The sequence below is a fragment of the Crinia signifera genome, chromosome 3 (genome assembly GCF_055691185.1).
Source record: "Crinia signifera chromosome 3, ASM5569118v1, whole genome shotgun sequence".
In the NCBI taxonomy this organism is placed as follows: domain Eukaryota; kingdom Metazoa; phylum Chordata; class Amphibia; order Anura; family Myobatrachidae; genus Crinia; species Crinia signifera.
In genome coordinates this window covers 167,981,300-168,006,806 of record NC_139219.1, presented here as the reverse complement: position 1 = coordinate 168,006,806, position 25,507 = coordinate 167,981,300, and the positions used below count along the sequence as shown (strand labels likewise).

The 25,507-nt window shown below is 42.7% G+C and overlaps 1 protein-coding gene across 2 annotated transcripts in view; it reads right to left on the bottom strand.

Moving 5' to 3' along the window:
* Window positions 1-2,162: 2,162 nt before the first annotated feature.
* The window catches only part of METTL24 (methyltransferase like 24), a 44,709-nt gene continuing 21,364 nt past the window's right edge, over window positions 2,163-25,507 (bottom strand). Inside the window, exons 2-5 of one of the 2 annotated variants that reach the window (XM_083176906.1) lie at window positions 25,127-25,225; window positions 24,617-24,756; window positions 12,635-12,863; window positions 2,163-3,317 (exon numbers count right to left, since the gene is read on the bottom strand). In XM_083176906.1, coding sequence (XP_083033032.1) covers window positions 3,003-3,317; window positions 12,635-12,863; window positions 24,617-24,756; window positions 25,127-25,225 — 783 coding nt within the window. In that variant the 3' untranslated portion in view covers window positions 2,163-3,002. The remainder of the gene's footprint in view (window positions 3,318-12,634; window positions 12,864-24,616; window positions 24,757-25,126; window positions 25,226-25,507) is intronic. The other variant, XM_083176907.1, reaches the window with a different exon arrangement.

The window sequence follows — 25,507 nt, the reverse complement described above, 5'->3', positions numbered from 1 at the left end:
TGAAATGTGTGCTTTCATGTGACTCAGCTAGCAAAATGCCTGCTCATGATACAATGCCATGTAGGGTTGTGTTTCATGTCATGTCTTTGATATAAATTGTTATAGTAAGACTTGGCTGGCACACTACATCACCTCATGCTGCAGGGTGGAAATGTTAAAGTGTCCTTCATGCTCTACTTAAGTTATCCTAAAGAATACAAGCTTATAAACACGGTCATTGGAATGGGGACAAGGTCACCGGCAATTCTCAATTTCCCTGAAAACACCTGTGTATTGCGGCAGTTCCAGAGGCCATTGATGATTCTAATTATCACAGTGGGAAAAGCTCCAGCTCCAAAGAAAATCTATGTTTTATCTAAAGGTAGTGCTTCTACCTATCGATTACAGTTTAACACCAGAGGGGATACGGTCATTGGGTCATTGTATGTCGACAGTCATTAGGTTGACATACAAGAAGGTCAACAGGGTCATAATGTTGACAGTAAAGAGGTCGACATGGGGTTTTTCACTTTTTTTTATTGAGCCGACATGTGCCAACAGGTGGTATTTTATGCCCTACCATCCACTAGGGCATGGCGGGAGAAAAGTGTGCCAAGTGCAGCGAGGCACCGTGCATGAAGCATGGCAAGTGCAGCGAGCCATGTGAGGGGACGTGGTGCTACGTTTCAGTGTCCATGTGTCGACATTCGGGACAGAAAAAAAAAATGTGTAAAAACCCCATGTTGATCTTTTGACTGTTGACCTAACCCATGTCGACCTAAATGCATGTCAACCTTATGACTGTCTACCAACATGCTGGCGATCTAATGATCCATACCCCACCAGAGATAGCACTGCTTTCATTAGTGGTAGTCGCTTTCCTTACAAAGAAGGGTGGTGCCTATTTAATAAGGAACTTAGCAGTGCGTGTACATATTCAGTGACCAAATGCTTTATTTAAATAAAGTGCATTTTTCTGGACATTCTTTAGGCAAATTAGTAAGTGACCAAATTGCTAATCGTTCCCAGCCAGTATCACTAAGCTGCTGAGGATCATTTGCCCAAGTAATTTTTTAAAAAATAGACCCAAAAGTATAACTTTTGCTCACAAGGGGGGAGATGTAATAAGCTTGAAACGTGATAAACAGAGATAAAGTACCAGCCAATCAGCTCACCTAGCTTTTAAACATGGTAGTTAAGAGCTTATTGGCTGGCATTTAATCCATTTAATCACAAGTTTAGTACATCTGGACCATTGTCACCCACTAAATAACAGATGTCAGCTATACCTTACTTAAATATTAGAACATATGAGTAGTATTCTATGACTCTTGTGGAGCATTGTGTCTAAAGGTGCATACACACTGTACAATTTTTTTTGACCAATTTGGTTGAAAGACATTTCCATTGAACCCAGTGTCCTGGACTAAAGATGTTGACGAAATATATTGACGACAGACAAAAGAAGAAAGATCTAGCTACAGTTTATAGGCTCTTTTTGAAAGATATTCAAATTGAGCTGCACGCACAGTTGACGAACAATCTTGATGAACAACTGGCAGGTATGCGCATCATCATTCATCGTTTGTTTGTTGACAATATCTTTTGTCAACATCTTCCATCCAGGACACTGGGTTCAATGGAAATGTCTTTCAACCAAATTGATCAAAAAAATTGTACAGTGTGTATGCACCTTAAGGTTGATTTAGTAATGCTGTTGCCCCAGCACCCAATTCTATGCCAGCTCTTGCTTCTCTTGCATCCTTGAAAAGAATCTGATTGGTTGCTATGGGCAATAACAGAATACCATCTTTGTTGGGATTGTATGCTATATGATAAATCTGATATTTGTGCAATAGAGAATTTAGACTTTACGTTTATGGGGCAAGGATTAAAGTAAACAATCAAACATTCTCATTAAAGCGCTGCATAAGTTATTGGTACTATATAAAGAATGTTGATAGTAAATATGCTGTGTTGATCATTACATTACTTTAACAAAAGCAATAATGACATTGGTAAGTTTTCGTTTCAATGCAAAAAAGTACATTGTGTTGATTATTTCTCCTCTCCACCTCTAGTATATTGTGTATTCTGTATGAAGTGATTGTTAATCAGTAATAACTCATAAATTAATGCATCGGATGTATATCTTTCTGGAAATTACCATTCTGTGAAATGAATCAACATTCAGGAGAATTTAATCTATTCATTACATCAAGACTCACAATATGGCTGCCTGCCTGCCTATAGGTCCAATTTATAAAGCAATAAATGACCTCTGTGTGCAATTACCTGAAAAGTTATATTTGAGTGTCCTATTTTTACTACAGAAACTACTAGAACAATGTTATAATTAAGAACAAAAGTAATCCTAAACTTTGAAACTAAGCTAATATCACTTTTCTACCCAAATCCTTGGTCTAACCACTATTCCAAGCTGGCTCAGACTGGTCTTACCCCATTCCCACTGCAGGGCTGTTCCCGGGTTGGCACCATTCACGCTGCCCACGGGTACAATACCAGTGGTGGGAGATGACGTCCACTCCAAGCACTGGAAACTTCATATCTTCTGTGAGTGTTTGACCAGTGTCTGATGTTACAGCTGTCACTGGGGAGACAGGAGAGGACAAATGACAGCCTCCTTGTGGGAATAGGGTAAAATCTATAAGGGTCCAAACCAAAATGGTGAGGCTCTTATATTGCCTTTCTCGGTGACAGCTGTAACAGACATGGGTGAGTCAATTACCATGCTTTTAACAAGTCCTGGATAACCCTTTTCCGCTTAACTGGACCAAGTTTAAACCATTTCCACTGACATATCAGGTATAAATACAAGCGGTATAAATAAACTGTTTATCATTATTCATTGAAAGTGTGCCTGAAATGTTCTAGTTTTCCATCCTTTAGTTAATCAATGTTTTCCTCCTTCATTGAGCACAGTATTATAAACAAACGCACATCAGTCTTGTTCTTGTGATACAATAGTCTTTCTTTGGTCCGATTCGATAGATCGTTTTGTGTCACATCCACCTGGTATTTACCCAGCTAAGTATATAGCAGCTGCTTGCATTAAAGACTTCCTTTTTAAGTAACATTTGTGGCTTTGATAAATCCTTGTATGTGTAGAAAAGTTTAAAGTCCTTGTCTTCAAGTTCTTTGAACAAACTGTACCAGTATCTAACAACACTGCTGTCATTTCCACTGACTTCAAATCCCGGCCAATGAAGATGAATCTCCATAATAAGCTGTCCAACCTGCTCGACAATGCCCTCTAGTATGAGGTTTTCCAAGATCTTCCACTCTGCACTTTCCATGTCTGCTTTAAGGACATCAATCTGTAAATAATAATGACCAGCAGGATTAGTCACATTTTTCAGCTACTCTGCTAAACTTTCAGATCCACTGAATGCATTTTCAATTGCCTAAATGAGCACAACAAACATCAGGCCAGCTGCATGAAGTTGTAAAAATAATACTCAAATCTGTCTCATACATGTATATTGATTGTGTGTCTTTGTGTCCATGAGAAAATATTATTTTGTTTTAAATACTTGGGGTCTACACACAATAGCCTGCAAGATGTGTCAAGATTTTATCATTTTAGCTGGGAGGTTTTTTATTATTTTTTATTATTATTTTTTCTGACTGAACCACCCTGTTTTGCCGCAAAAATGTTGGCCCTTTAAATCTCTTTACTAAATTGCTGAAATGTAGAACTTTATGGCAATTTGCATTCCAATACATTTGGACCAGAGAAACAATCAATAGGCACTTAATTCCACTGGTGAGAGTCCAAATTACTTTCATTAAGACCAGCTGTCGTATACTGATAAGTAGTAGGCCCCATAGCAAAATATATGTGATGGCAGCATATATGGATAAAACAGAGAAAATTCCAGTACAGTTTAAGGGGGTGTCAGTTTACTGCATAGTACAGTGCAGCTTGCGCTGACAGATCTGTTAGTCCACTGCCTGTATGTTCCCGACTGCAGTTCTGCTGACTAGAGCAGATGGCGTCCATCTTGCAGAACCTGGTTGCTCAGGGTCCTGCCAGGAAGTTGAGCCTGTCAGGACCCTGAGCAGCCAGACAGAGCTCAAGTTACAAGCTATTCAGTCAGGAGCATACAGGCGGAGGACAAATGGCATTAGCTTCTTCATCGCACTATGCAGCATGCATGGAACATGGAATTTATTAGGCGCTCCAGTATCCATGTGTGCCTTTGACCCCCACCATTTATCATGTGTTACCCATGTGTGCCTCTAATTCCCTCCATTACCCATGTGTAACTCTGACCCCTCCCCATTGTCCATGTGTGCCTCTAACCTCCCACATTACCCATATGCACCTCTGATGCCTGGCTTGTTTTAATGTATGTTATGCGGATATGGCTTTTTAAATGTGTATCTAGGCTTTTTTATATATATATATTTTATGTATGGAATGTGCCGACCTCTTTGACCTCTGGTACCCACCGCTTGCCCATCTCTGTGTGGTTAACATGGTAACTGTTGGGTGTTCAGGTGACTAATGAGGTCAGCTGGATGCGGTGGGCAAGCCATTACTTATGGCCATAACTATGCGAAGAACCTCGCTAAAAATTCAACATTTTATTGTAATGTCTATTATTAAGAAATTGGGAGTTTGAATTGTGCACCTGCAACCTTGTCTTTGTATGCAATAACTGTTGGGTGTTGATGGGGAAGGTTCCATCTACAGTGAAAGGCAGCTGGGGAAGAAGCAATTACCCCTATAGTGTGGAGGTATACATGTGGTATATCAGTGAGGAGGGGTAATTTCCTGTGTCCCCCTTCCTAATACAGTGACCCATATAGTGTGGGGGTACAGTTGTGTGGGCACCACAGATGGTGTAATGGTCAGGGTTACTGCCTCACAGCACTGTGGTCATGGGTTCGATTTTCACCATGTCCCAAACTGTGCTGAGTTTGTATATTCTCCCTGTGCTTGTGTGGTTTTCCTCCCACAATCCAAAATATGCTGGTAGGGTAATTGGCTCAAAAAAAAAAAAACGTAGCGTGAATCTGTGTGCCTGTACATGTAGTAGGGTATATAGATTGTAAGCCGCACTGGGGCAGGGACTGGCCAAATATGCTCTGTAAAGCACTGCAGATTGGACCTTATTTTAGTCCATATGCAACGCTGTGAATTTCACAGTGCTGTGTGTGGGTTTAACGAGTTCTCCACAGAGCTGCAAATGAATGTTTTGCATAAACATCCATTTACAGCCTTGGGTGCGGGGGACAAATCATTCAATGGCCGCCGACCTTCGAATGATTTGAAATGTACATGCAAAACTAAGACACTCTCTGGTGTCTTAGCTTTGCATGCTCCCAGTATACAGGAAGAGAGCTGGCAGCTGACATCTGGTAATAACAGCTGCCTGCCCCGGGCATCTGCGTCACTGTCCAATTTCCATGGGAATGCCCATGAAATGCTTGGCATTCCCATGGCTGCCGCCCACCACCTGCACTGGTAGGTGCAATGGGACAACGAACTAGCATCACCCACTTACTCTCCCTGTCTTCCGAAAAGCAGTAGGAGATTGAGGTGAGTAGCTGAGCATTGTTGTGTCTGAGAATAGGTGAATAGGTGACTGGAGGTGTAAGAGAGGAAGCCAGAGCCTGGTTGTGACTGCTGAGGGAAGTAGGTAAGGATTGAGGGGGCAAAGATTGGCATGAGCCTGGGGAGTGGGTGAGGAAGTGCAATGACAATGAGGTTGTGGGATACAGCATTCCCTTTGAGGCTATGCCTTGTTGTGAGTCCTCACCCACTTTCTAAGGTGCACATTGTTGTGGGTTTCATCCCCACCAAGGAAAGTAGACATTTGTGTTTGACTGGGGCTGCTCTGGTTTCTTCCCCTGCATTCCATTTCGATATTTGCACGGGGCTAGACTGTAAGCTTCAATTCAATGGAACAGGGGCAGATGTGTATTGTTGCATGTTCTTTGCACAGCACTGCATAACATGATGGGTGATATATATATATATATATATATATATGAATAATAATGCTAGCCCTCAATTGTGCTATACCTATGCTAGGTGCAAAATTTATTTTGGAAAGCAGGTGTATTTATGCTTATGTTCCATCTCTACATCTCTAGTCGTTGTATTGATGCGCATCTATGGAACATTGCCTGTGTGAGAACACTTCATACAGTCATATGTGTATGCTTCATTCTATACAACGTATAGTGTGAAAACATGCAACAAACTCGTTTAGGAGTACAATTTAAACTGGATTAGGCTATAATAGGTAAACAAAAGTATTTACACAGTTTCAGCAGAACTGTATGCTTCACCTGTGAACTATTAATTTTAAAGTCTTAGGGGGGTATTCAATCTTCTGGTCACGGCAGACGAGCTTGCTCGTCTGCCGTGACCCAGTCCCGTTCTATGTCAGCTCGACCGAGAACATGCAGGCGGGATTCAATGTCCCGCCTGCAGCGGGACGAGAAGGGGGCGTGGCCGCGAGTTGCGGCCGGGAAGTGACGAGCTGCAGCCGGCAGCTCGTCACTTTCCGGCTGTTCTCGGCAGAACGAGCCCGACAGCTAGAGATGTCGGGCTCGTTCTGACAGGAAACCCTGTTCAATGCTGTTGGGGAAGACAGCATTGAATAGGGCCCGTCGAGCATCTCCCCCACGGGAGATGCTCGACGGCGATTGAATATCCCCCTTAGCCTTTATAGTGTATCAAAATATATTCTTCAAAAAATAAATTAAAACTTCATTATATAAAAACTACTTGCCTAGTGTGGTCATATCAGATGCAACAATACCAGGCAGGGCTTTTCCTGACATGGTTGCTCGAATGCGGATTAAGAATGCCCACTGAATTGCAGCTGCTGGAAGATAATTCTTTTAGCAGTTGAGATTTCAGAGGAACTTCCTGACCCTCCTAGTTCCCTCCCCCCAGTGTTTACTGTGCTGCTGATCACTGCTGATTGGCCCTCCCAGTAGCTGTAGACATTAGCAGCCACTAATAGTAGAATTAGTAGAAGTCCCCCTTATCTTGTGTATGTACACCCTTGGGCTGTAGAGAAAAGCAGCATGCTGGGAAAATGTAGGTTCCTGAGGGTCATGAAATTTTGATCATTGATGGGTCGATATTTCGCCCATTGGTTTTTGGAAAAAAAAATGTAGCCAGTTAAATATAATAAAAAAGTATGACATAGAAAATATTAAAGTCAACCTGGCTTTACACATAACATTTACAAAACAATCTTTTAAATGTTTCAACACTAAATAAATTGTTTGAACATTTCCTTTATTCTATGTATGATTTACTCTTAGAAAATGACAAACAATCTTGAGGTACAAGAGCGTTTTACGTTCTTTAACTTTCTTGCTTTAACAAAAAAAAATAGAAAATAAAATTATAAAAATATGAAAGCATAAACAATCTTAGTAAATTCGGTACATTTTCCATTTAAAACATTCTGTTCGCACTTGCAATTAACAAAGAGGTTTTGACAATAATCAAGGTTTTGCTTTTCAGATATAAAAATAACCGTCCCCATGTCTAGGATTATAAGAACTGAGACCATGTGTGTGGCCTAATGTGTTGTCAGCCTTTCTCTTTTTGGAACTTGAATAACTAAACTCAGTCCAAGTTATCAGTGTGAGATGGAAACATTAATATGCCTTGCATTCATTATCTGAATTTCTAGCAACATCTGGTATTTCTTACTCGCATCCTCTGCAGATTTATGAACACATTTCGGCTGCCAGAATTAATCTACATTAAATGTCAGGAACTTGTGCAATCCTACTGAAATCTATTACACCAAATATTGTTAATTCTACAAATGTATTTTTGTTTTCACTTAATAAACGCTAATCCCAAATGCTAGATACCCTCTACAAATATCACTTTAATTTCTGTTTACCTGCACATAAAAACAGGTTTTATTTTCTAAAGATGGCGTTGTGCATCAATCATAGAACATCATTCTTGGGGGTAAATGTATTAAAGCTTTAAAAAAAAAAAAAAAAAGAGGTGATGTTGTTCGTAGCAACCAAACAGGTTTTGTCTATCATTTCTCTATTGAATCCTAGAAAATGACAGAATCTCATTGGTTGCTATTAGCAACATCACCTCTTAATTTTTAGAAGCTTTAGTGAATTTACGCTTTGGTCTTTGCAAGAGCATTGGTCCATCACACTGTGGATGATTTCAATAATCATAAGACAATAATGCTTAAATAAAACAGCCACAGCTTAAAACTAGCAAAGTAATTGAATATTTAGTTGGACATTTTGGCAAAAAAAATAACCAAATAATTGTGTCAGCCACTGACAAATGTTTGGAAAAATGTATCCAATCCTGCTTCGATACTAATCATTTGTTCCAACCTCTGAAGACCGTCTCTGTTCTTCTGAGAGGTCGAAAGGGGCTGTTCAAGTTGTTTGGCTTTCAGCTTGCTGCATGTACGGGTGCAAATATACAGTGATACAGTGACAGCATTTCCTGCAATATATACTATAATACTCAGATATAGAAAAAAAATTAAGCAGATTACTTAGGATAGTGTTTCTCAACCACATCCTCAAGGCACAATAACAGTCCAAGTATTGACATAATTAAGCACAGATGACTTAATTAGTGCTTTAGTTATTTTGATTTAACCATGTCATAAAGCATGGATATCCCTAAAACCCTCGACTGTGAAGAGTGCCTTGAGGATGGTAGACACTTACCTAGCATGCAGGCACAAGACAAATTGTTCCATACACCAAAATTATCTCAGTTTCTGAACCTCTAATTTAATATAACAGGAATTGGGTTCCTGAACCTGTTCTGGGCCAAATTGTACTTTCCATAAGAATTGTTTTAAGTCCCATGTGAGTGCTTTAATACAATATAGTCATCCATATCTCTCTCCTCTCCCTCTGCCAGATGTGTCAAGCTTTTAAAAGTGATAAATGGAAAGTGATAAACCACCAGCCAATCAGCTCCTACCTGCCATGTTACACGTTGGGTTTGAAACCAGCTGGTTGTTTATTTCTCTCCGCTATCACTTTTTGAAGCTTGTCTTCAAAAAGCAAAAAAATAAAAAATAAAATAGTATGCTATGTCTACTCACTGATGTACCAGTTTGATATAACATAGCCATGTTATGGTGTGATTACATTATGAATACAAAAGGTTAATAAATTGATACACTTGGCTTAAATTAATGAATCTTCAAGGAAATGGTCTATCACAATAGTGTTAACTTCAGACAGTTGAATAGCATTTCAGTTTAATGAATACCTCCAACCTATGGTGGATTAACTAGATAACCATATTATCCACCTTAAATCTGACAAAAGGAAATTGGCAAATTCCCCTCACACAGGCAGGGAAGCTGAAGGCTCCCTTCATCAGGGGCTTTGGACTGTACAGTACTTCTGTTTGGCCTATAGAGTTCTCCTACACATACAATGGATTACAGAAGTTGCACTGGCACAGGAAAAAAAAATCGTAAAATAAACTGTAATTATAAAAATGACTAAACCGCCTCGAGGAAAGTGTACTGTGCAAGGAAAATGATGACCCAGTAGTAAACATGTCTTTTTCTGACTATGATTCACTTTGCAGTTTGTACAACAGGTTTATATCTGACAACTTATATTCTTGGTTATTTATACATTTTCTAATCACCAAATGCTTGTGTGTAGCCTCTGCAATGATAGCACACATACAGTAAGCAATGTCTCGGGGTGGGACAAGAAATGATTGCGAATGCTGCAAATCTTGCTGCTACTGCTGAACTTCAGCTGTACTGTATTGGATTTATGATTTACTTTGAACTGGATAAGAAAGGCTGCTTTGTCCTTATAGCTTAGTCACAGGGTCGGACTGTCATACTTCTACAATCTGATCACCTGCTGCATGGATCAGAATGGTTTTGTGACTGACTCATATTTGCTGAAAGAAGGTTGCGATAACAGAGTATGTGAACCATGGCAAATTGGAGGGCAAGGTTCAGAACTAGATGTTTGGTGGTTAGATTTAGCAAACTGGTTGCAGATGTACCAAACGATATGTAGAGTAAAGCAGTTGCCAAAATAGCCAGTGGTGGTGTGTAGTACTCAGCTAATTTGGATCATTTTATATAGATTTTGCTTATAATCAAACTAAGGTACTTATGTAGTATCAGGGCGCCCGATTTTAAAATCGGGTCGGAAAAATCGCATCAAATCGCATCCGATATCGCATGCGATCCGATGCGATTTTCCATAGGATTCAATGTTAACATAGTCCTGTTCATTTCCCCACTATCCAAGTGGACATAGAGTTGATTTTATAAAGTGTGGCGAGCGCAGCGAGCCACCGAGCCCGAAGCGTGGCGAGCGCAGCGGATTACTTAAAATGTTTTCCGCGTCCCCTCGCCACGCCAAAAATCGCGTCGAATCGCATCTGATTGTATGCCTTAAGGTAAAAATCGGGCGCCCAGATACCCAAACTAATAATAACATTAAAACTATAAATGTAATTCCTAAATATTGACAGAACTCTCATTAGTTTTTATTAGAAAGGTGCCACAAAACTTGACATAGCAGCACAGTCAGAGTTCTAAATGATAGAAAACAACAACACAGATCTAATGAGAAGCCATACAGATAAGGAGGTGCAAACGTGAGATAAAGGGCCATATTCAATGCGGCTGGCGAGGGGGTTAAACGGCGGGTATCGCTGATAACAAGCGACCCTCGCCGTTAAACCCCCGTGCCGGCTGCTCACCCTATTTTATGTTCCGGGTGAATCCTCACTGTCAGAGGACAGCAAGGATTCCCCAAAACAAAGAGGCTCGCGGCTAAGGTAGGGAGCCCACTGCATTTAGTCGCGAGCATCGCTGTTTTACCGGACGCACAAGCCATTTTACCATCGCTCCAAAAACCTAGTGAGAGGGAAACGGCGTGTGCAGGGGGTCAGTTGAATCCTGACCCTGCAGTCAGTACTGCTCACTGCCACAGCTCGCAAAAGTCATTGAATACACCCCAATGAGAGTGGGTCCTGTATCCTATGCATTAGTATAGAGCAGGGTCAGTACACAATGCTGAGGTTGCTGCCTATTAGGAGGGAGACATGTACTGAGAAGTGTACCGATGAGTGGTGTAATAATATATTTTTCTATGCCCACCATTTAACAGTACAGTAAATCCAACACTGTTGTGTAATGTTGATCAGTGTACATATTCAAATAATAATAATAGTAATGGGACAACTGAGGCTAACAACAAAGTTGTTTTGATAATAAGAGTTCTATATATCAGACTGGCTAACAGATAAACAGGGGAAACCCCCGGTGGGTTCCAATGCATGTGGGCCCACCTCCTCATGGGTACTCTAATTATACATATATTACATTATAATGCACAGCACTATGGTGTATTCTCTACTGTGCATATATATTTATCAAAGGGCCCAGACCATGCACTCTTGAGTGGTTCGCAAAGTCTAATGGTGTATACACAATTGTACAATTTAGACTATATTACAATTTAGACTATCTGCACTATATAGTCAATGTAGCCAAGACTTTCTGCGATACGGGAGCGCGCATCGGGATCGCATCGGGATTGCAAGGGTTAAAACCTGTGCAATCTGCATAAGATCCAGTTGAGATTTTGACTACCCGTATATACTCGAGTATAAGTCGACCCAAATATAAGCCGAGGCACCTAATTTTACAACTAAAAAACTGGGAAAACGTATTGACTCAAGTGGGACCCTCACTCGAGTATAAGCCTAGGGGGGATTTTTCAGCATAAAAAATGTTCTGAATAAGTAGGCTTATACTCGAGTATATATGGTATATGTACATGCATATTGTACAAGTACATACCTAATACTCATTCCTCACTTACATGGCCTTTTCTAATTAGTAGGCAGCTAGGCCACTTGCTATTTTTCTTTTGCTACTCATTTCCTGCATAGCTGGGATTCTCTCAGCTAGTGATTTTTTTTAACGATGTGTTCGATGCTAATGGATCGGTACTTTAAAATCATTCGCATCGTCCAGTGTATATGCACTAGTGGGCACTCCCATGAGTCATTCATTGTGCCTACAGGTTGGCCGAGCATGTATCTCAATCTGATGATGTCGCCAACTAAAGCTTACTCCTGGATGTGGCCACTGTTGATATTTTGGGCCTAATTTAGACCTGATCGCAGGACACATTTGTTCTCAAAATGGACAAAACCATGCTGCATTGCCAGTGGGGCCGATGTAACGTGTGCAGAAAGAGTTACATTTGGGTGGGTTACATTGTTTCTGTGCAGGGTAAATACTGGCTGCTTTATTTTACTATTTCTGTACATGTTACATTTGTTCACTTGCAGTGCACATGATTTTGTCCATTTTGAGAACAAATTTACCCTGCGCTCAAGTCTGAATTAGGCCCCTTGTTATGTTGTTTGTAAGAACGCACAGTGGGTATGGACTACACCCTTTGTCCGTGAGTTTAAAGGAAATCATTGACGACATATGGACATCATCCAATATGTACCCAGCTTACGGAACAATTTTTTAGATCTTTGAGGAGAGAACCTTACATACAATATATAACAAATCACAAGTCATTTATGTAATAAAGTTACTACATGCAACTTTAATAATCTTCTATGTGCACAATCAAAACTTGCCTTCCAATGTCCAAACTCCTTCAGAATGGTCCCCAATTTCTTAGTATTGATATGTAATCGGTGTGTAGCTATGGCCGGGTTGGGATCTCTCCAATCAACGGACAGTCGATGATACCAAAGTCGCTCTCTTTCATGAACATGAGCAGATTGTATACTTGGATCGAACCGATGCACTTCACATCCCCCGGAGGCCATCTTAAAATCAAATATGTTGTCATCTTCACCTAATCTACAAACACAAGAAACATGTTTCGCGCCATTATTACATATAGGTTTACAAATGCATTCCTTTTAGTATAAAACATATGATTAATAGTATAAAACATATGATTTGTCTTGTTGAAGTACATCTTAGAAAAATACTAAACATGTATTACGATTAAATGTATATAACAATGCAGTGGGTTTGAAATGTTCTAAGAACAATATATAACGTCATGGGATAAAAGGGGGTAAATTCTGCTTTATTTGCTCCCCAGCGCATTTGCACGGGTGACGGATGTTATTTTTCTGTGCATGCGCATAATGATTTAATGATTTGCAGGCTCTCTTGGCAAACGAACTCGGTGACTTGCATAGTTGGCGACCCGCTCGCACGTGGTCGGCGACTGATTTGTCCACCAGCGGGGCATGCAAGTGGATGCGTTACTGTCGGTTTTGCAATTTCAGAGTGGTTTCAGCGTTTTACCAGCTGAGAATCTATAATTTAGTGTAAAATAGGGTACTCTTTACCTAGCACGGCGCCCACGATGTCCATCGCGGTCATCGGGGGTAAAAAATCGCGGGCCATCGCATGCACTAAAAAAACGGGTGCGACGCGATGCCCGCGATTTCCCATAGGGATCAATGTTAAAAGTGTGATTGGACGCGATTTTACTGTTCAATGCCTCAATGCCCGCGATTTTTCCATAGGAAACAATGTTAAATGGGCCACAGAGCCCTAATAGTCCCCCTGAAGTCTGAAATGGCCCCCACAATTGTTAACGCCACCCCACGATCAACGTGAACCCGAAGCGTGGCGAGCGCAGCGAGCCCGCGAGGGGCGGCGGTACGCGTCCTCCGACCTTTTCATACCCCCACTATCCACGTCGGCGTGGAGTTGAGAATAGAATAGTGTGGCGAGCGCAGCGAGGGGACGCGGATACCTGTGAAGCCCGCGAAGGGACGCGTTTACCTGTGAAGGTATCCGCGTCCCCTCGCTGCGCTCGCCACGCTTCGGGCTCGGTGGCTCGCTGCGCTCGCCACACTATTCTATTCCCAACTCCACGCCGACGTGGATAGTGGGGGTATGAAAAGGTCGGAGGACGCGTACCACCGCCCCTCGCGGGCTCGCTGCGCTCGCCACGCTTCGGGTTCACGTTGATCGTGGGGTGGCGTTAACAATTGTGGGGGCCATTTCAGACTTCAGGGGGACTATTAGGGCTCTGTGGCCCATTTAACATTGTTTTCTATGGAAAAATCGCGGGCATTGAGGCATTGAACAGTAAAATCGCGTCCAATCACACTTTTAACATTGTTCCCTATGGGAAATCGCAGGCATCGCGGGCATTGCGTCGCACCCGTTTTTTAGTGCATTTGATGGCCGCGATGGGTGCCGTGCTAGGTAAAGAGTACCTAAAATAGAACAGGGTTTAAAAAGCAAAATAAATTTTGCCTCATGAGCTGTCCTGTATGGCTGCTATAAGAGAGGGACAGGTAAGTGAGAGTACTGCAGGAGCAAGTGGTCTTGCATAGTTTATGATAGGTAATACAATGAAAGTGGATTTACAAGGGAGGGGGGGGGGGGTTAGATCCAATGGATGTAATTAGGAGTGTAAGCCTGTCTGTATTATATATGCAGCTACTAATGCTCTCTGTAGAATATTGTAGTTACTAAAGTCTTAATTATACTGTGGTTGCTTATGCATTCTGTATTATATTAAGGTCACTAATGCTTTCTGTAGTATATGGAGGTCACTAATGCTGTTTGTAGTATATGGTGGTTACTGATGCTGTGTTTAATATATGAAGGTCACTAATGGTATCTGTATATGGTGGTCACATACTGTAGGTAGAGTACAATACACTGGGAAGGGGAGGGGTGGGTGCCATGATGAGTCATACATGCTGACTTTTAAAGAAACGGGAGAAGGCCAGAAAGGAGTGAAAGGGGGGCAGGGCAAGGCTAAGTTTCGGGGGTGGGCGAGGCTGCTGTCACCAAGCCCCTCCCCCACAACAGGCATCTGCATTAATTTGCGGGTCTGTTGATGAGGGAGGGGCTTACATGCCGCAAAATTTTGTGATTCACATCATTTTAGCCCCGTCCTCTCCCTGCAGACCCGCAAAATTCGTCATTTTATACCACGGGGAAGGGGGGAGCGGTGGCTGTGGAGATAATGCGGGAGACTTACCCACCTTCCCAGGGGGCTGTCTGTGCAGTGCAGACTGAGTCAGACGGAGGGGTGTTGTGTGCAGTGTACAGAGTCAGACTACAGAGGGGTTTGGAATTGGCACAGTTACACTGCTACAGTTTAACTTGAACTTGTACTGTTATTATCATTAATCACTCAGAGTCCTCATCATTAGTGTGCTGAGGGGTGTTGTGCAGAGTCAGACTGCAGAGGGGTGCTGTGCAGTGCAGACAGGACAGAGGGGTGTTGTGTACAGTGCATGCAGACTGCAGAGGGGTTTGGCACTGGTGTGTTTAACTTGAACTTGTACTTGTTGCAATCAATCATTCAGTCATCATTACATTAGTGTGCAGAGAGGTGCTGTGCAGTGCAGACAGAGGGGTGTTGTGAACTTGGGCAGTGCAGACTATACACCATAAATATGGAGCCGCCCTCATTTTTGCAGGGGCTGGTGATAGTATCGCCAGCGGCCAGCTCTCTCCAGGGACGCGCGCATATGAGACAAGCGCACCCCTTGGCTATGGAGCTGGCTACGGTCCCCTCCCCGCTGTCCCCCCTATCCCTGCCCATCTCCCTGAATTGGAGACCGGCAGGGACCCGCAGCGGTGCTGTCCTGAAACTGGGACGCGCGTGCGTGTGAGACGCACACGCGTCCCAGTCAGATGGAGCGCCTCTGCGCCGGCGATCGCCAGCGAGGACATTCTGGCGATCCCCGGCCAAAGAAGAGAGAGGTGCTCCATCTGTATATACTCCTGTCAGAGGCAGAACAAGTTCAGTGTGTGATTGTTCTGCCTCCAAGGTCCACGCAGTGGTATCCAAGGCCCGTGCATAAAAAATAAAAATACATTTTGCTGTTCTTTATTTTTTTGCTGTATACTGCACCCCAATAGTATACACGACAAGTTGCATGTGTGATTGTTCGGCCTTCAAGCAGCTGTTGGCTTGCTGAGCATTCTATTCAAATTTAATTAATTAAAGTAAAAAAATCCAAATGAATTTTTCTCTTCTTTATTCAGTCTTTGTATGTGTAGTTGCACCCATAGTATACTGAGTCTGTCAGAAGGTGGGTGTGTGATTGTTCATCCTCTAAGCAGTATTGTACAAGCTGCGCATTAAAAACAAATTAAATTTAAAAAATTTTGTGTACTGCACCCAGAGTATACAGTCAGAAGCCACTTATGTGACTTAGCACAGTTATCCAGCTACCTCGGTGCAATCTTTTGCCCTAAAAACAATATTGTGAGGTGTAAAGTGGTGTAAATTGTCTGGCAAGGGCTGGAAATTAATGTTATTGAGGTTAATACTACTCTATGGACAAAAAAAAACACAAAAATTACGTGATTTGGGCTTTTTTATTTTACCATTTTTTAAAAAAAATCCAAATCCAAAGCTTTTCACCGCCTCTCGCCAAATCCAAATCTCGGCGACGAATCCAAATCAAAATCTTTGGCCCCAGCACTCATCCCTAAAAATTAGTTGCTGACATAAAATGTAATATTACTTTTCTAGTGTATGATAGAACTGCTAATTAAATGCAACCAATGAAAGTTATTCATAATAGTCGCTGTAATAAATAAAACAGTCTCATTCACATACAACCCTTCAAAGCAATAAATCTATTAAACGAAAAAAGTTAATATATTTATAAAACTACTATTGGAATGTGGGAGAATGGAGAAGCATATGAAAAGACAAAAATTAAGATGCTCATAATGTAGTAATTTGAACCATACAAAGTTTTTGCAAAGGTAAGTCATGTACATACTTTGATATGAATAAAACGTCTACTGTATATCTTTTTTACACTTTAAATCTTCTCCTTCACTTTCACTCACAAGATAGACCGGAGGATAAGTGGACCAGCAAATTCAAACACTTTTAAAAAGACAGACAGGGAACGCTCATAGTCCTCTATATCATCGAGAAAAAGCTAATTAAATTGCTCCAGCCAAATGCATACATAACTTATAAATAATATTAAACACTTAGCAGCTCAATCAACCAGATTAAAGGTTAACCCCACTGCTGGATCTTTATCTCTAATACACCTTTCAGACCGCACAAAAAAAACGGTATTTTCCCGATATTTAACCGTTTTAAAACGGTTATATGTGCGGTCTGAAAGGTGCAGAGTGATTTTACCGTTTCCAAAAACACGGTTTTTGGAAACGGTAAAAAAGCTGGGTCCTACCCGTTTCAGACCCGTTTTTTTGGGTGTCTGAAACGGTATTCCCCCCCCTCCCCCCTGTACCTGCAGCTCAGCTCCCGTGGTGAGTAGTGCCAGAGCGGGCAGCCAGGCTCCCGGAGTGCAGACTGGCACACCCTGGATCAGATGCCTGGAGCTCCCAGCACCAGCAGCACTGTGCCCGGCGCACAGAAAAGAGAGCGGCATCAGGCGCAGGTGGGGGGGACTGGATCTACCGCCTGCAGGGAGGTGAGCGGGGTCGGGCGAGCCACTGGGCTGCGAGCGGCTGTCTGCCCTGTCCCAGCAGCTCAGCTCCCATGGTGAGTAGTGCCAGAGCGGGCAGCCAGGCTCCCGGAGTGCAGACTGGCACAAACCGGAGCGTCACACACAGGATGATGCCCGGAGCTCCCAGCAGCAGCAGCACCCTCACTGCCCCGAGCAATCAGGAGCACTGTGCCCGGCGCACAGAAGAGAAAGCGGCATCAGGCGCAGGTGGGGGGGACTGGATCTACCGCCTGCGGGGATGGGTGAGCCGCTGGGCTGCGAGCGTCTGTCTGCCCTGTCCCAGCATCTCAGCTCCCATGGAGAGTAGTGCCAGAGCGGGCAGCCAGGTTCCCGGAGTGTCCTGCACAGGATGATGCCCGGAGCTCCCAGCAGCAGCACCCTCACTGCCCGGAGCAGAGAGAGAGGCATCAGGCGAAGGTCGGGGGGATGGGAAGGCTGGGAAGACTGTCCAGGGGGAGGCTGCCAGGGGGGGGGGGGGGGTTGGCAGTGTATTTTACCGCTTTCACTTATTGCTTTCACACTGCAAACCTGCTTTAGACCAGGTATTTACATGCGTGTGAAAGGGGTTAAACTTCCTCTGCCCCGTTTAAAAAAAACGTTTTAAATACCTGGTCTAAGCAGGTTTTGCGGTGTGAAAGCAGCATAAATGTGCAAATACACTACATGATTTTTTTTTTACGATATGCACGATATAAATGTTTTTGTGCATATCATCTAGTGTATACACACATTATTGTTAATGATGCACGTTCCTGTGTGTCTTTAGCGATGCTGTGTGCTATATGCTTTGCGGAAAAACCATGTCATGTGACTGATGCTTATTGAGTCCTGCCTATGAGAAGACACACTAGGAACGGTATGGGGGTGGCGGAAAGCAGATACCATAGTAACACAACCAGAGAGGACTTCAACAACAGTAGCTGAGGGTCACATGTTTCATCTTGGACCACATGCATAGTTTGTATGGGCATATGTACCCACCAGAAGTGTGTTGAATCCCAAATATCTATAGCTGTCTGGCATAGTACAATCATTCTCACCCTTGTACTTCTCTTTAATCACTAATCAAATTCAAGCACTCTTATTTAGAGCTCAGTTATGGATATACTACTGAAATAATTCTTTGTTGATCAGTGATCTTTTTATAATTTCTTTGAAATGTAATGGAAAGGGTGAAGGTGTGTAATAATTACCTCTTTTTCTACACCTACATTCTAAAAAATTGTTTAACCCTTTGAGTGCCAAGTGAATGTGTCAAAATAGGTGTAAAAATTGGCAAGCAAGCATTTTTAATTCATCAGTATGACCTGTAATGCTTACCTTATTTAGGAAATATAATAATTTTTTTACACAACATTTTTTATTTGAATTTATATAACAAATATGAGCAACACCGGCAATTTTTGCGGAACCTCTGGTGTCTGTGAGCGGAGCTCAGCACTACCCAGAAGTACGGATGTGCTGTTAAAATGGAAGCCCCTGGGCAACGAAAGTGTAAAACTTCTCCCCTGGAAACGAGCATCTAACCCCCCTGGGCTGGAATCATTTGGTCTACAAGAAGTTGGTCAACAAATATTGGGTCAACATGGGGAAAGGTCAACACAAGCATTAGGTCGACATGGTCTAGGTCAACAGTCAAAAGGTCAACATGGGGTTTTTCACTATTTTTTTACCTGAATGTTGACACAGGTTAAAGTGTACCGTGTCCCCTCAAATGGCTCGCAATAATTTTATCCTCCCACCACGCCCTAGTGGATGGTAGGGCATGAAATACCGCCTGTCGGTGCATTTCGTGTTTACATGGACACCGTACATGGATATACGTGGCACCGCGTCCCCTCGCATGGCTCATTATGCTCACCATGCTTCGGGTACGGTGCCTCGCCATCCTTCAGACATGGTGACTCACTATGCTTGGCACGCTATTATATTCTCCCACCATGCCCTAGTGGATGGTAGGGCATGAGATACCGCCTATCGGCACATGTTGGCTCGGAAAAACCATGGCCACCTAATGCTTGTGTCGACCTAAAGCCATGTTGACCTAGACCCATGTCGACCTAATGGTGTCGAACCCAATGCTTGTCTACCATCATGTTGTAGACCAGATGACCGTATTCCCTCCCCCTGGCAATGAGCATGCAAACACCCCCCTGGCAACAAGCATATAAATCCCTCTGGCAATGAGCACACAACTCCCTACTGGCAATGAGCATATAATTCCCCCTTGGCAATGAGAATATAACGGCCCCTGGCAATGAACATATAACTCCCCCCTGGCAATGAGCATGTATCCACTGGCAATGAGCATGTAACTCTTAGCAATAAGCATGTAACTCTTTGCAATGAGCATGTAGGTAAGCAGTACTTTTGTGGTATAATATTTAATAAGCATTACAGTGTGTGGTATAATGTGTAATGGGCATTATGGTGTGTGGAATAATGGGGGTTATTCGGATCTGTTTGGTCCCCTGTGTGCACACACAGCTCGTTCATAAGGGTCTCGTTCGCCGGGTGCACGCAAGCAACCTTGTGGGTGGGGGGCAGAGAGGGGCGTGGGGCAGCCCCATTACCATATGGGAATGCCCAGCATTTCATGGGCATTCCCATGAGAATGCTGGGTGTTCTCATGCTAATGAGGTTTGATGGACTGGCGGGAGGCGTGCTGCCCAACTACTCCCCCCCCCTACGGATGTCAGCTGCCCACCTTATTCCCCCCCCCGAGCAGACAAGCATCTGTAAGGTTGGTCTGGGGCATATGTGTGAGCCTTCGCCATCATGCGATGGTCAGCTTGATACACAGCACATAGAATTGCTCAAAAATCTAAAATAATCTCAGCTGCTATAAGCAAAATTGTGCTAAATTACATATATATAACAGTACATCATAAAGTTCATAACGCAATAATATAGCCAATAAACTTGCTTGTTATTTTCAAGTTTTCAAATGCAGATAAACAAGGGAACAGTTACAGAAAGCTTCAACAAAACATGTGTTTCCAGTAATCTAAAAAATGCAAACTGTGACTTGGTATTAACGACAGAGCCAAATGGACGCCCTAAGCACAGCACAGTGCATTCACCCTGTAGATAACCAATGGAATGCTGTATTGATTTTTTAACTTTATCGAAGCATGATGAGTACATACATAACATCAAATATGTCCTTGCAATATGCACTGCCGCCTGAGGATATTTCTGGCCGTTCCCATGCTCCTTTATCAGGAACAGCTCTACCAACAACACTATAGCAACAGTTGCTGAGAAAGCTGCTGTTGGCACCAAGCCTTGAGACAAGCAGAATCAGGGACAGATTTACTTGGCTGCTTATCACCTTCCACTTTATCACTTCACCAACATTCATAAATCCTCCCCATAGTTATCTATCTCACTCCCTCCGCCAGTGGTGAATAGTCAAGGATTTTGCAGTACTGACACTGGGGTATGAGACGTCATTACTTGTATAGAAAACAAATGAGTTAACAGGGCATGGTATGGCAATGTTTATTATAAGTCTATGGCTGTGCTCTCGATGTCCACATTCTGAAAACTAACATTAGAGAAAACCAGTGCAGTCATCTCTCTGCTTCTGAAATACCAAGACAAAAATTATTAAAACCTGTAATGTTTCTGTCCTCTACTTACCAAAATATGTATATTATTGTTTAGGACAGGATATTAACCATTATGGTAAGCCTTTGTTCTGCTGAAAAGATCTATTAACAATACCAAGGTATTTCTTTAGTTTTACATACTTTTTAAATATATTTGCTGCTGCTGGAGTTTCAACATAAATGAAATATTTTGAGCAGATTTGGAATGTAAATATCTACTTGGCTTGAGACATTTTCAACAAAAATTTTGCCAAGTCTTAAGCAGCCAACAGTCATTGCTGCCAAGCGTCTAGAAGGATAGGATGCAGCCCACAGGGAAGCTTCAGAGCTGCCAGGATGCAGGAACGCACAAAATAAACATTCTATATACTGCTTACAAGATTCTAGAGTCCGGCCTCTAGTTCAGATACATGATCACTCACAGACAAAGAGTACATTCATTATCAACCTGGACATGTAACTGAAGAATGCTTTAACCCCTCACGTTACAGAAAAGATTAGAAAGAAAATATATGAAGACATAGCACAGTCCCAGAGGCGTAATTAGGACCCTGTGAACCCCGTAGCAAACTTTTGTAAGGGCCCCCCACCATTGTCAAGAAAGAGAGTCAAGGAGTTACAGATGCATTACTCATGGAGATTACTCATGGAGAGAAAAGGAGAGAGAGAGAGAGAGTGTGAGAGGGAGGGTGTCATCGAGAGAAAGGGGGAGAGACAGGGAGTGCGAGAGAAGGTTTTAGTGAGAGACTGAGTGAGCGGAAGGAAAGAGAGGGGAAATGTGGAAAGAGAGGGGAAATGTGGGAAGAGAGGAGTGGAGGAGAGAGAGAGATGAGAAGTAGAGACTAGGGCAGAGAGATATTAAGAGAGGGGGAGAAAGAGTGGAGAGAAAGAGAAGGGCAGGGAAAAGAGAGGAGAGACAGCAGGGGAGAGAGGGGGGAAGGGGACAGAGAGCAGGGGAGAAAAAAGGAGAGAGAAAAGGGGATGGGGAGAGAGCAAAAAAGAAGAAACAGACAGAGTGGGGGAGAAAATGGAGAGAGAGTGAGGAAGTGAGGTGTGCCATGTCTCCTGTGTGCAGGTGCTCCTGAAGTGTGCGCTGGGTGTCCTGTGGGGAGGAAGTGAGGTGAGAGGGGAAATAGCAGGGGGAGGCAGAGAGGATGGAGAGTAGGGGCTTGAAATGGTTGTGAAAGGCATATCTCCCCCTCTTACCAGCCATCAGTGCAGGGTCTCTCCGTATACTGGCACCAGCAGTGGCTCTTTCTCCTGTGCATCCATAGCCGGCCCCTGCTTTCCCGTGCACCGTGTCTTCTCTTGCTGCCGCTCTACTGTGTGCCTGTATGTGCCGCCGATCTCATGTGCCTTAGGTGTGCTGTGCACAGGGGCTCCAGCTTCCTGCAAGCAGCTTAGGCAGCCAGCCTCCGATATACTGTGCACCGGGACCCACGCCACCGCATTAGACAGCGGTGCAGAAGAATATGGGGAAAAGGGTGCAGGGGATAGCCTGCTGGGCCCCCCAAAGGCCCGGGCCCCATAGCAGCTGCACCCCCTGCACCCTGTATAGTTACACCACTGCACAGTCCAAAATTCAGTGCACTGTTTGAACTTATGAGCATTTGAGGGGCATGTTACCACTCACAATGGAGGAAGTTTGGGGTAGCCTTGCCCTTCAGAAACACTACACACCCCCTAAAATAGCAATCTGGACTTTCAAATTAATAGAGATATGTTAGAACGGAGAAAAATTCCATACTCTATCCATAAGTATCATTTTCATATAGGGTACTTCATACCGTGCTATATTCAACAATCTATGTAAACTCTGTCTAAGTCATAGAATGTAAGCTTCTTAGCGTGGGGCCTAAATACCCCATAATGACAATGTGAAATAGATTTTTGGAGATCTTTTGAAAATGTATTAAAAATAAATAAATAAATAAAAAAAAAATGAAGAAATCTCATGTACATAAGTATTCACAGCCTTTGTCATAAATATCAAAATTGAGCTTAGGTGCATCCTGTTTTCATTGATCATCCTTGAGATGTTGCTACATCTTAATTGGAGTCCACCTCTGGTAAATTCAGTTGATGGATATGATTTGGAAACACACACACCTGTCTATGTAAAGTCCCACACTTGACAGTGCATGTCAGGGCACAAACCAAGCATGCAGTCAAAGGAATTGTCTGTAGACCTCTGAGACAGGATTGTTGCGAGAACTAAATCTGGGGAAAGGTACAGAAAAATATCTGCTGCTTTTAAGGTTCCAATGAGCAGAGTGGCCTCCATCATAAGTACATTAAAGAAGTTCAGAACCACCAGGACTCTTCCTAGAGCCTGCTGGCCATCTAAACTGAGCGGTCAGAGGAGAAGGGCCCTAGTCAGTGAGGTGACCAAGAACCTGAGCTACAGCATTTCTCTGTGGAGAGGAGAATCTTCCAGAAGGAAAACCAACTCTGCAGCAGTTCAACCAATCAGACCTGTACAATATGATATAGTGGCCAGACGGAAGAGACTCCTTAGTATAAAGTACATGACAGCCTGCCTGGAGTCTGATGAGACAAAGATTGAACTCTTTGGCGTGAATGCCAGGCATCATATTTGGAAAACCAGGCACAGTTCATCACCAAGCCAGTACAAACTCTACAGTGAAGCATGGTGTAGCAGCATCATGCTGTGAGGGTGTTTTTCTGCGGCAGGAACTGGGAGACTAGTCACGATAGAGGCAGAGATGAATGCAGCAATGTAAAGGCACATCCTGGATGAAAACCTGCTCGAGTGCTCTTGACCCCAGACTGGGGTGACGATTCATCTTTCAGCAGGACAACGACCCTAAGCATACAGCCAAGATATCAACGGAGTGGCTTCAGGACAACTCTGTAAATGTCCTTGAGTGGCCAAGCCAGAGCCCAGACTTGAATCTCATTGAACATCTCAGAAGAGATCTGAAAATAGCGCCAATACTTCCCATCCAACCTGATAGAGCATAAGAGGTGCCGCAAAGAGGAATGGGTAAAACTGTCCAAAGATAGGTGTGCCAAGCTTGTGGCATCATACTCAAAAAGACTTGAGGCTGTAATTGCTGCCAAAGGTACATCATCAAAGTATTGAACAAAGGCTGTACGTGTGCTTTATTAGTTTTTATATTTAATACATTTGCAAAAATCTCCCCCAATTGTTTTTTTTCACATTGTCATTATGGGGTATTGTGTGCACAAGTGTGAGGGAAAAAAATAATTTACTTAATTTTGAAAAAGGCTGTAACATAACAAGATGTAGAAAAAGTGAAACAATGTGAATACTTTCTGGATGCACTGTATGTACTTTGTAAGGCACAAAAATAGCATTAATTAAAGAATAATAAAATAAAATATAAGAATAACATTAATTGCAAGTTAGCATTCCAGAATATATTTTTCAATTACACATAACAAGATTTCATGAACAGTTATCTAAATCAGTGACTATAATTTACTCTACAAATAGACACTCAGTTTAAAGAGAGATCATTACCCCAGGGAATAAACACGACACCGCTTATTTTTAATCTGATGTGCTAAACTGAACTCATCATCCAAGCAGACTGTCCAAGGCTTCCCAGCGCTCTCAGACTGGTCTGTCTGCCCGTTTGTTACCAACCGAGAGCATTCAATCTGTGGAGGAAGAACATAACTCCAGTTATTCGCAATTCTTCAGCAGAAAAAAAAAAGAATATACAATTGAAGAAACACACATTCTATAGTGTAGAACGTGAAGGGAATTATTTCTCCATTTATCCATTATTAGCACTTTGCGTTTTGGGCCTGATTTTCACCTGATTGCGGCAGATCGGGCTGAGAAATTGGGTGAAATTGTCCCAAAATACGTCTATGATATCTGATCCAATGCAGGTGCGCGGTGCCAGAGATCATACGTGCTGCACATAAGATATATCTTATGTGCAGCCGTCGGCAGCACATTTTGGTGCTTTTTAGTATGACACAAAGGATTCATTGTATAGTAATTAACACCACAACCATGTACCTGAGATTTTGTGATGTATTCAAGGAATCGTTTTGCTTCTTCATTCAGAGAATGTAAGGCACCAGCCCAGGGCTGCAGATCAATATGCCAACGTACAGGCTAAAATAAATTATAAATATAATTAATGGACTAATTGATACTTTAAATAAAATTATTATTTTAAAAATAAATTGTTTGAAATAAAAACACAGTTTACCTCCTTCTACATTTCAGCAAATGGAAGGGAAACCATTACCAGACTGGAGCTAACGTATTATACAGGTTCACAGAAATATTCTAATTTTGTCCCTCTGGAGCAGGGGGGCAGACTCTTACAGTTGGAAGTCTGCTCTGAAATGTACCAAAAAAGTAGGCATAGTATACTATAAAAGGGGCATTGAC